This window comes from Bos mutus, chromosome 13, assembly GCF_027580195.1.
Source record: "Bos mutus isolate GX-2022 chromosome 13, NWIPB_WYAK_1.1, whole genome shotgun sequence".
NCBI lineage: Eukaryota > Metazoa > Chordata > Mammalia > Artiodactyla > Bovidae > Bos > Bos mutus.
In genome coordinates, this window is record NC_091629.1 from 24,960,641 (window position 1) to 24,973,320 (window position 12,680).

Here is a 12,680-nt window from a genome sequence, read left to right on the forward strand (position 1 = left end):
AGGGAACAAGCAAAGGAAGGCAGGGTAGAAAGAGCAGACAGATCCACCACAGCCTCGTCTTTCCACGTTGTCTCTGCCCTTCTCTGATCCTGAAGAGCCAAGAGCTGTTCACTTCCCTACAAGAAACATGAGACATCCATAAACACCATGCTCCATCCAGCATCCCAGAGACAGACCAGGCCCCCTACAGCTCTGCTCTCAGACTCCTCAGTATCAGGCAGAGGAAGCCAGATGACACCACCAGCTGTCCTTCCCACTGTTTTCTTTCCTTGTTCGTTCTAATTATGCAAGACACTGACACCTTCTGAGAAGGGCTTCTATTTGTTAATGAACCTACTTGTAAATCCAGTGTCAGCAGAGGGAGCCCAAGAGCTGCCTGCTTCTATCAGAAACAATTGGCACATGCCAGTCTTTATAGACAGTGGGAAGAGTGGGCTTTATTCCCTTGAACGTGATGCCAAGAGCTGGTAGATGTTGGTTTCTGGGCTCTGAGCAGAAACAAATAAGGACTGGGCCAACGCTGGCAGCATCTTTTTCAGGATACAGAATATCGCCATCTGGTGGGATGAAGCCCAGCCTTGACTACAGCTTCCAAACACGAGTGTCCCCACCGGTCCTCAGACAACAGACGGATAAAGAGCCTGCAGGGCCAGCTGTTCTGCCTTCCCAACAGGCTGGCCTGATGTGGCTTTAAGGCTCTGCTTTTGTAAAAGGCTGATCAAGCCTTCTTAGGTGAAGGACAGCCAAGCATACAGAAACCACGGGAACAGGTGGGATAGGAGACCTGTGAAGAGGGGGAGGGTGGAGGGCGAATCCCGGTCACAGGAACTGCCAGGCTGTGGGGCGGGTGCCCTGAGCTACTCCTGGACTCGGCTGTCACATGAAAGAGGGTGAAGGGAAAAAAAAAGCACGCAAATTCTCTTTATCTCGCAAGTTAAACCCAATTTCCCGATTTGGAACTGTACATTTTCGGGCCTTTTCTCATATTTTGTTCTATGCTATGCTAAGCTAAGCTAAGTCGCTTCAGTCGTGTCCGACTCTGTGCGACCACATAGACGGCAGCCCACCAGGCTCCGCCATCTCTGGGATCCTCCAGGCAAGAACACTGGAGTGGGTTGCCATTTCCTTCTCCAATGCATGAAAGTGAACAGTGAAAGTGAAGTCGCTCAGTCGTGTCCTACTCCTAGCGACCCCATGGACTGCAGCCCACCAGGCTTCTCTGTCCATGGGACTTTCCAGGCAAGAGTGCTGGAGTGGGGTGCCATTGTCTATACTTAATATTTGTTCTGTACAGATGAACAAATGACTACCAGAAACATTTTCTTGGTACTTTTTTTCTTTCTTTTTAAAACAGTTCTTGAGCTCCCCCTGCTGGCTTTTTATTTCGGTTAAGGCTGTCGCTCTTCTCCAGGGTCAGATGTAGCAACTGCTCTTTTCTAACAAACTAAAACCATTTAACATTGATACCGAAAACTAAGATCATGGCATCTGGTCCCATCACTTCATGGCAAATAGATGGGGAAACAGTGGAAACAGTGTCAGACTTTATTTTTGGGGGCTCCAAAATCACTGCAGATGGTGATTGCAGCCATGAAATTAAAAGACGCTTACTCCTTGGAAGGAAAGTTATGACCAACCTAGACAGCATAATTAAAAAGCAGAGATATTACTTTGCCAACAAAGGTCCATCTAGTCAAGGCTATGGTTTTTCCAGTGGTCATGTTTGGATGTGAGAGTTGGACTATGAAGAAAGCTGAGCGCCAAAGAATTGATGCTTTTGAACTGTGGTGTTGGAGAAGACTCTTGAGAGTCCCTTGGACTGCAAGGAGGTCCAACCAGTCCATCCTAAAGGAGATCAGTCCTGGGTGTTCATTGGAAGGACTGATGCTGAAACTCCAATACTCTGGCCACCTCATGCGAAGAGTTGACTCATTGGAAAAGACCCTGACGCTGGGAGGGATTGGGGGCAGGAGGAGGAGGGGACAACAGAGGATGAGATGGCTGGATGGCATCACCAACTCGATGCACATGAGTTTGAGTGAACTCCGGGAGTTGGTGATGGACAAGGAGGCCTGGTGTGCTGCAATTCATGGGATCGCAAAGAGTCGGACACGACTGAGTGACTGAACTGAACTGAACATTGATACCATGGGGTCACAAAGTGTCAGACATGATTGAGTAACTAACACTACTACTACTGCTGAAACTCAACATTCATAAAACGAATATCATGGCATCGGATCCCATCACTTCATGGCAAGTAGAAGGAGAAAAAATGGAAACAGTGGCAGATTGTATTATCTTGGGCTTCAAAATCACTGTGGATGGTGACTGCAGCCATGAAAGTAAAAGATGCTTGCTCCTTAGAAGAAAAGCTATGACAAATCTAGACAGCATATTTAAAAGCAGAAACATCACTTTGCCAACAAAGGTCCATATAGTCAAAGCTATGGTTTTCCCAGTAGTCATGAATGGATGTGAGAGGTGGACCATAAAGTATGCTGAGCACTGAGGAATTGATGCTTTTGAACTGTGGTGTTTGAGATGACTCGAGAGTCCCTTGGACTGCAAGGATATCAAACCAGTCCATCCTAAAGGAAATCAACCCTGAATACTCACTGGAAGGACTGATGCTGAAGCTGAAACTCCAATACTTTGGTCACCTGATGTGAAGAGCTGACTCACTAGAAAAACCCTGATGCTGGGAAAGATTGAGGACAGGAGGAGAAGGGGGCAGGAGAGGATAAGATGGTTAAACAGCATCACTGACTCAATGGACACGAAGTTTGAGCAAACTTTGAGAGATAGTGAAGGACAAGGAAGCCTGGTGAGCTGTAGTCCATGGGATTGCAAAGAGTTGGACATGACTTAGTCATTAAATAACAACACTGATAGGCAAATATCAAGGTAGAGGATTATCTGATGTGCAAAACAGAAATAGGACAGTCTAAGTTACATAAAAAGGACATTATAAATGCTGGGAGGTCTAATGCAGTCTCTGTTTTGAATATTACACCATTCAAATCACTTCAAAGCACTGAATCCTATCTCAGAATCACCAGATTACGCACATTCTCTCAAGCAGGGCTAACCTAGTAACCCAAACTCTAAAAGCACCAACTTTTTAGCTTCTTGAGAGGCTACATTACGCAATGCCCATTACTAAATCACCGCTTTCTAAAGCTCATTCAAAGCACTAAAAAATGATCAAATAAAGGCTGATTTCATTTTTCCCCATTGAAAGAAGAGTTAGTGTGATTAAATTAAGTGTGCAAACTCTTCAGAAACTTCAATTTACCCCAAACGTCTGACTACTTTTCAAAGACATTTCATTCACTCTCTAATTTGAGGCTTCCTTAATCCATCTTACTAAACAGACTGAGACTCATTCTTCAATTACCAAAATTTCGGGTTCTGTTTACTCCTCATACGAGGTTGCACAAGCAAAATTAATCATGTAGTTTCCTAACTTCTAAAACACTGGCCACAAACCAACTTGACCCTATAAAAAGCACAAGAGACATAAATCAATTCAACATCTTGACGTGTCCCACAAGGACGCTGGGGACCCTGTTCATAAGCACGTCCCGACAACCCGGCTACCTGGAAGCCATAAAGCCAGATGCAGGGGCAGCAAAGTGAGGCTTTCAATCAGGCCCCATTAAGCCTCCTTTGGAACAAAAGAAGATCATGACCCTCTAATTACAACCATTATAATATTCTCCAAAGAAACATAAAGCCTACCATCTGCATGGCCTGTGCTACAGATTGATAAATGTCTGAACATAAAAGCAGTTAAAAGTGCAAAACAGCTGGAAAGAACTGTTTCCATCGAAGAGAATAAAAAAAGGAAGTCACTGAAACTGCCAGTTTCACCCTCAACGTGTTCTTTTATGCAGCTATTCATATGAATTAACAGGATACAGGTGGTCGTGACTGTCCCAGAATTCTGCTGTGATCAAATAAGGCATCCCAAAGGGATCAGAATAAGACATCAGAGTGGATGAAGGTAAGAAATTGTCTACTGGTTATATTATTAAAACACATGTTGGTGAGACAAGAAACAAAACCAAGAAACGTTAACCTAAAAGAACACAAAGTTAGCCGATTGTCATCTATAGTAAAGAGGGGCAACTTTAAAAGTGTCTGTAGGACTTCCCCGGTGGTCCAGTGGTTGGGAATCTGCCTGCCAGTGCAGGGAACACAGGAACAACAAGGGAAGCCTCCCAATGAGAAGCCCTCACACTGCAAGTGAAGAGGAGCCCCTGCTCGCTGCAGGAGAAAGCCTGAGTACAGCAATGAAGACCCAGCACAGCCAAACATAAAAAAGTGTCTGTGTATTATGCACACACGGATGTATGCCTAGCCGACTATATCTGTATTTAGCAACAGGTTAGCAAGATAAGCCAGCACCAGAGTTTAAAATGGAGCACACATTTAATCCTCTCGTGGGCCAACCCACGGGGGACATAAAATCTCCTACTGAGGACTGACACACGTCGTTTCTGGGCCCAGGCCTTTAATACAACAGTCACCCATGACCGTGGATCACTTTACTAGTACAGCAGACATGGCATCAGACGAGGGAAGAGCTTGCAAACTGTGGTTTGCAGATGAAACATCAGCAAATCATCCTCAAAGTCACTGTACCGCTAGGTCCTTTTCGCCCTAAAACCAGGAGGAGGATGGTGAAGGCACAGAAACATAGACCAAGCACGGCCTGCTTCATTCCACCCTAAATCGAGATCTCTCAAGCCTCAGTACCATTGATATTTTGGGTCAGACGGCTCTCTGCAGCAGCCTTGTCCATTGTAAGATGGTTAGCGGCATCCATTTCCTGGACACAGGGAGCAGGACCCTGGCTTGATGACTACCAAAGTCACCAGACACTGCTAAATGTTCTTGGGGGGCAAATGGTCCCCAGTTGAGAATCCCTGCTTGAAATCTTATTCAACTTCTGTTGGAACTGTGTACATACATATGGGAATTGAGAACCTGAGTCAACTAACATATAATAATGATTGAGGAAAAAAAACCTCCAAAATGAGATTACTAACAGGAAGAGATTTCTTGTGAGAACATATTCTGGGCAAACTATTTTAAAAAACTTAAACAAAATGGAGTGGGGGAAAAAATGGGATGTGAAAAAGGAACACTTTTCACCTTATGGGCATATATCAGCCACATAGAAAGCAAAACTAATTAAAATACTTTTTTAATCATCTCCAGGTTGGAGTATTTTTTTTTTTAAACCAAATTGTGAAGCAGTTAAATGTTCATCAGTGATTTAACTGACTGGTGACCATCTTCTCATGTACCATTCTTACTATTTTCCACCTTCAATATTTACTAGACAAAAAGAGCTTTCTAAGAAACGCAGTTCTTATTCTTCTATCATATTCTAGAAGTAAGTAACATGACATTTTATGTATTCATCAAGGGTATGTTGCTATGCTAAACCAGAGTATGACATGATTTATTGCCACTCAAAGCCACAATTAAGCTATCTCCAATATTAAATAGATACTAATCTATAATACTATCTTTCTGAGACCAAAAGGACATGAAAACACTTCCCTCTTCAGTAAGAAGATTCATTTTGGGATCACAGAGAAATAAGTAGACACAGACCTAATTATTCACCATAAATCCTTTTGTTGAGGTGTCCATGCTAATAATTACTTTTGATGCGACAACATCTTAATAAACCAGAAAGGGCAACTATATAAACAATATGTAGCTGAACTCAATTTTAACTGGCTAAAGGCCGGGAATAACATTTCTTTTGAAAATTAGCAATTTTCACCATTGTTATTTTTTTTACTCAAATTGTTTTTACTACTCATTGTTATTTTTCATACTCAATAATCAGTATGAATCTGTGTAAACTGATCATTATTTTATACATGAATATGATTTATTCACTCCAAGGAACTCTAGCCTGCATAACTTTTCCAGTTCATTCATTCTGAGGGAGGCCCAGCAAACACACTAACATTGGCAGGCTCAGAACCACTGTAGAATTTTACGAAGATTCCCTTCCACTCTATAGGCTCCATATACAAGGCACACAAGGCTGGCATCACTGTTTTCCCCTCTTAAAACTATGGTTCTCTGGACATGTGGACACAAGGGGAGAAGGGGAGGGTGGGATGAATTGAGAGAGTAGCATTGACATATATATACCACTGTGTGTAAAACAGCTAGTGGGAACCTGGTGTATAAAATAAGGAACTCAGCTTGGTGCTCTGTGATGACATAGAGCAGTGGGATGGGGGGGCAGGAGGAAGTCCAATAGGGAGGGGATATATGTATATACAGAGCCGATTCACTTCATTGTACAGCAGAAACTAACACAACATTGTAAATCAATTATATTCCAATAAAAAAAGAAAAAAAGTATGGTTCTCAGCTCAGAATGCAAAGCCCAGATGCAGAGATTCTGCTTGACTATTTAATTGCTACTGAGCATCTAACTACCTAGAAACAATTGACATTCTTTGAAAATAAACGCCAAGTGCAATGGCCAGGCACACATGCGTGAGGCGGGGATATTAACAAAGGAAGGCAGACCCAGGGGTGAGCGAGCAAGCAAGCGGGAGCAGCCCAGGGACACAGTGGGACAGAAGAGACAGTATTACAGTACCTGACAGCCTGTGGGAGCAAGAAGAGTAAGAGAGACCAGGGAAGAGAGCGCTCACGGTGTGGAGGAGGAGTGGGACGCTTTTAGTAGCGGGCAAAGCCTCAGAGAGGTGGGCACAGTTGCTGATAGACTGGCTTCGCTTAGCTTCCAGGAGAGACAAAGCAACAGAGTCAAGTGTCAGAAGAACATCAAGATCTTTCACTTCTTCCTTTTCCTTATTATTACTATTTTTCTGGGCTCGCTTTAAATATTCAAAGGAGGTCACTTCAGACTTTAAAGGAAGTTGGCACAACACACAGGATTTAATGATAAGTCTCTAAATACAGCCAACTTTCAGTCACGCTGATGGCGAGGAGAACGGGCCATTCACAAATGATTGATCTCCGTTTTGGAATGCCTTGTGTGTTGAGCCTTTCCTTTTTTTTTCTGCTGTGTATCAGATTTGCGTTTGGGTCGTCTGTTTACTTGGGCAGACGTTATAACCAGTTTTCTCTTCTAAAAGGACCCAAACAAAAAGACCATGGTGAGGGAGGGAAGAATCTAACTTAAGATAAAAACTGTTTCATAAATAATCAGGCTTACTGAGAGACGACTGCATTTAAAAGCAAATCACTTCAATTATTCTAAAGCTCAAGAACACATAAAAGTCAACTTGCAGACTCAAGGATCTGACATTTGGGAAAAAAAGTTAAAATCTTCATGAAACACAGCCTTTGAAATCACACTTTATGCTGATTAAGTCCATAATTTCTTACTACAAACTTTAGGATGTTCTTAACTTTTCTATATACTATATATTGCTACTGAAAACCATTTGAGGAAATGAATGGACGTAAGGAGAGAATACGCCTCATACATATGAAACCATCATCAGGAAAACCAGTTTAGTCTTTAAAACACAACTAGGAAGGTTCACTTACTGTATTATTTCCACATGATTTTATTTAACATTAATGAAATAGACCTACAAATGGTAGTGAGGCTTTTGCAAAAAGCAAACTTCTTACTTTTCCTGTCTTTTCCCCACTCTCTGACTACCAGAATTCCCAGCTCTAGAGAACTGTCTGCAATGCATAATCATAAACATGTTAGATACTATTTAGGTGAAGACAACTTCTGTGTAAACATCAAACTAACTTGACTTCAAATTTCCTGAAAGATGTGTCCATGTCTCAATGTCAGGGATGCTTCATTTAAAAAGTTTTCCTTTTATAAATCAAATAATTGTGCATTTTTCCAAAATTGATCACTAGATATTTTAGAAATAATAAAATATAGGTTATTTTGTGTGAAAATCTGCTTTAACCATTCACTTTAGACATGTAAGGTTTTAGCATCATTCACACTCAGGAAAACAAGGTCAACTTTTTAATTCTCTAAGATTCTCCCTGCCTGTCCTTTTAAGGTGCAAAAGAGTTAATTCTCTGTTAAATTAATCATCATTTCCTCACTCCACAATTGCTGATTTTATATTTCCCTCTCGCCACTATCACTGACATTTTCTCAGTCTAAGTATAGTCTGTGGGGCAAACTAGAATAATCTTATAATATTCTCTTACTGGGATTAGAAAAAAAGACACTTTCAAATAGGTCTTCCATAATAAACATCTTCATGCTAACAGTGCAAAACCTAATGTCATGAGCTGCTGTTCCCTCATTAAAAGGGGGCCTCTACACAACCAAAATCTACCATGAGAATATTCTGGGCCTCCTCAGAAGACTAAAGATAAGTAAAAAAAAAAAAACTGAAGTGAGTAAAAATTCTAATATGTAGTCTAGATAGATTACTTTTATAAAACAGTATGATATAGTAAAATCTTCAAAAATCATTGTCTTCACAGGCAACAAAAAAAGTCATAATATTTTAAAATTTTAAAAATATAAAATAGGAAATACACATATATTCATTGTTGTTGTTCAGTCACTTTAGTTGTGTCTGACTCTTTGCTACCCTATGGGCTATATAGCCCATCAGGTTCCTCTGTCCATGGGATTTTCCAGGCAAGAATACTGGAGTGGGCTGCCATGTGTATAAAATATTGGGTTGGCAAAAAAGTTCATTTGTGCTTTTCTGTAAGATTCTATGGAAAATCCAAACAACCTTTTTGGCCAACCCGATACATGAAGATAATAGATCTGTCCAACTCAATAGCTCTCATCTTCACTATCTGTTAAAGGTTAGGGTTCTAAGTGTTTTTGACTGAATGACTCCTACAAAGGTCAGGTTTATGGTTTTGAAGTGACACACTCTACAAGCGCCTTTACTTGATTTTACTTGTTTTTGCATGGCTTCTCAGGCAATTGAGAACACTGCCAAACAGGCAAACAGGCACAGAGGATTTTCTAAAACCTACCAGCACCTCTACTGTATGGTTGGTCTAGTATACCTGTTGAAAAACGAAGGTGCAATCTCTCCTACGGCTGTGCTTTGGCCAAGTAGTGGCATATAGAACGTGCAACATAGAATCATTTGTCTATGTTAACATGTGAGAGGGTTTCCCTGGACGCTCAGCCAGTAAAGAATCCACCTGCAAGGCAGGAGACCCCAGTTCAATCCCTGGGAGAAGGGAATGGCTTACCCACTCTAGTATTCTTGGACTTCCCTGGTGGCTCAGACAGTAAAGAATCTGCCTGCGATTCGGGAGACCTGGGTTCAACCCCTGGGTCGGGAAGATGCCCTGGAGAAGGAATGGCAACCCGTGTTTTAAAAAGTGCTTTGAATGAGCACTTTTGTCCCCTCTGTAATTCAGGGGTTGAGAGGGGCAACAGGCAGTGTGGGAGGCTCAAGCATGGCATGAACTCCTATTCTGATCCCTTTCAAGGACCCAGTGGTGGAAGAGAGAGAAGAAACTCTTGGATGAGAAAGGAAATAGGTGAGTGAGCCTTCCCAAAGCTGCCTGTTTCCGGGAACTGGGTCTCTCCTCAGGGAGAGGATAAAGGAAGCAGTAAATGAGGGATAATGACCCACAAATATTATCGGAAAAACAATGAGGCAGTTAGGGTTAACGTGTAATATATTTTCATAAAAACAACAGGATTCTAAGGCATCTGTTGGAAGCCTTGACTGAGCACTGGAAATTATGCAGAGTGTCAATGAATCTTTGGTTTATGATCAGAGGAAATTGTGACTTTCTCTCTGTAGTCAACATGCTGAATATCAATTTCAATTGCATGGCATTATTGATGTGAAAAGCAAACCTACATGAATCTGTCTTAACTTTGGCTTTGTTTTTGATGTGGACCATTCTTAAAGTCTTTACTGAATTTGTTTCAATATTGCTTCTGTTTCATATTTTGGTTTTTCTTGGCTGTGAAGCACATGGGATCTTTAGCACAGGGACTGAACCTGCATCCCTCGCCCTGGAAGGTGACGTCTTAACCACTGGACTGCCACGTAAGTCCCAGACAGGAATCTGTCACTGGGAGGGCTTGCAGCTTTACTTGTTCTTATTAAATACTGTATACAAGCTCATACTAAAGAGTTCTCTCTTTTAAGAATAAAGTGTAGCAACGGTGTGATTAACGGGAGGTTCCCATTCAAGTTCTTATTCATTCTAACTGACTGTATGGTCGTGTAAACAAACATGTAAGGTGCCATTTTCCTAAGAAGCAGAAAACGTAGATTCTTCCTCCAGTCCTGAAAACTAAAGCCTTAATCTCCTTTTCTTTGGTGGACTAAGTTTCCACGCTGTCTTAAGATGAACACTGAACAACAACGCAGCCGGCTGTGCAATTACCAAGAATCCATCTTCCTCAAGGTTCAAACAAAACGCCAATTTTCTCTCTTTTGCACCAAACATCTCACTTGATATTCACATCTCAAGTTCTTTATCATGATGCAGAATTTAGAAATAAATAGTAAAAACCACGATTTGGAAAAGTAGACAGAAAGCTGAAAAGATATAGTGACATCTCAGTCAGTAAAAGGCCTCGTACTTTAAGTTCTGAGTGGAATTTTAAAGCTGTAAAAAAAATCCTTATAAATCCATTAAAATCCTATAATTCCTATACATCCATTCCATGGAGAAATACTAGGACTTGCGCTTACCGGTTGCCTTCTGGCGGACAACGTTTCTGGCTTTCTCGACCCCTGGCGCCCCGGACGTGGTGGCGCTCCTGAATCTCATGGGCTCGGCCACGGCCACGTCGGGGTGGCTCCGCCAGCTCAGAGAAAAGGACCTCCCCACGGTGCTTCCTTTCTGAGAATCTGGAACACAGCCTATGAGACGAGAAACACAATCCAGGGGCTGGTTTCTTCATGATTCCTCCCCTAGCCCGTGCCGCTCAGCAAACCCCCTACATAGAGTGACGTATAATCAGCAGGTTCTCCTGCAGCAGACTGGGTACCACTTCCTACACTGCAATTTAGGATGTGAGTCATCCATCAGGCAACTGAAAATTTCTGTTGCCAAAGTATTTTTCAAGCCCCTTCAGTGGCCTCAAGAAAATTCTCCTATCTTCACAGCACTCATTCCGGTGTACAAAAACATGAATACATCTTTCTCAATGTAAGAATAATGTCAAATGAACTATACCACTGCTCCCTGTGTGTGTTAGTCGCTCAGGCGTGTCTGACTCTTTTCAATCCCGTGGACTATAGCCCACCAGGCTTCTCTGTCCATGGAATTTTTCAGGCAAGAATACTGGAGTGGGTTGCCATTTCCTTCTCCAACTACTGCTCCTGGGACACTCCAAAAAATGCTTCTATAAACCAGAAAACGAGAGATCACTGATTTTAGAGCAGTATTCTGTCCTGCAGACGCAAACCTCTCCACAAATCCCCGAGAGAAATGCACGCCCATAAACTCTAATTATAGTCAAGTGAGCAAAGTCAATGAAATGCTAAAAACAATACAAAAATCCTTTTTAAGTGAAGCTCCGAAACAGTAAAATGTTGAAGATCTGGGATTCATCTTTTCTCCTCTCATACTGCTCTAGACAAATATATCAAGTGAGTGGTCAGGGATCAAACGGATACAGAAGAAAAGAGAAAGAGACACTTAGAGGGTTCTGGGCACATGGCTGGCGGATGCCACCTGTGGCTCATTTGCACACCCAGATTCTTCTGAGAGTGTACTTTGTTTCCGCAAGTCTACTGCTTATACAGCAAGGATTTCTACACTAAATATTTATATCCATTTTTGGAATAAAGCAACATGAATAAATCAGAAATATTTGTCATGGTCATTAAATAACCAAATTTGTTCTGTATCTGTCCATAAATAGCATTTTTTTTAAGTTGTTTACCTTCCCAAGACAAGCTTATCTCTGACAAGCCTAGGAATCTGTGTTCACACGGTGGAAGGGAAGAGAATATTCTGGGGGTTCAAAGGGAGGGAGGATTATAAGAATTTGAGGAGTTGGGGAATGTGCTGAGTTTTGAGAAGATCCTTACTTTGTCTCAGCCACTCCCTCTATCCTGAAAGGCATCCTCGTCAGGTAGACTCTGCTGGGCTGAGACCCACAGTCTTAGGAAACCAAGTTCTTGGATGGAAGCATCCTGACCCTCCTGGACTCTGGGTTTACACAGAGACCCTCAGAGCTGCTACAGAGGTCACTACAGAGGCCCAGGGCCCAGGCTCTGGGCTCCCTGCCCTGACTTCATCCCATATCTCCACTCTTGTATATTTTTTTTAAAGAAGGGGCTCTGTATAGCTTCAACGAGGGAGGAACAAAAAGGGATCTTCTGCCTAAAGTATGTAAAGACATCATTGCAGTAGACAGTCTAAACCTAAACTGGGATTGGACAGTTTCACTGGAATGCCCCAGACCTCAACTAGCTAGTTTTGGTTTCTCACTGACTTGCTCTTACTAACTGATGCCCCTGGGAGCTACTCACAGAGGGCAGTGGAGACATTCTAGGAACCAGTCATGTTAATTACATGTCTCTGCGGCTAACGAATCATTATAATTGGTTCGCACTTCCTGTATCCCACATCCTCTGTCATCCTCTCCCCCACTGACTCTGAGCTTCAACACATTACATACTTTGGCAGCAAACACTGGCCAAGCAGAGATCTGAAATGCACTTGAGAAT

The 12,680-nt window shown here is 42.2% G+C and overlaps 1 protein-coding gene across 13 annotated transcripts in view; it reads right to left on the bottom strand.

Annotated features, from left to right (window-relative positions):
* The window catches only part of RALGAPA2 (Ral GTPase activating protein catalytic subunit alpha 2), a 280,569-nt gene that overhangs the window by 174,142 nt on the left and 93,747 nt on the right, over positions 1-12,680 (bottom strand). For 10 of the 13 annotated variants that reach the window (XR_011466483.1, XR_011466481.1, XR_011466480.1 and 7 more), the window contains exons 16-17: positions 10,692-10,862; positions 6,647-6,787 (exon numbers count right to left, since the gene is read on the bottom strand). The exons of 1 other annotated variant lie outside the window; for it this stretch is intronic. Coding sequence is in view for 6 of the 12 variants with exons in the window: in XM_070381165.1 (XP_070237266.1) it covers positions 6,647-6,787; positions 10,692-10,862 (312 nt within the window). In the remaining 6 variants the exon portion in view is untranslated. The remainder of the gene's footprint in view (positions 1-6,646; positions 6,788-10,691; positions 10,863-12,680) is intronic. 2 more of the 13 variants (XR_011466484.1, XR_011466485.1) reach the window with 1 other exon arrangement.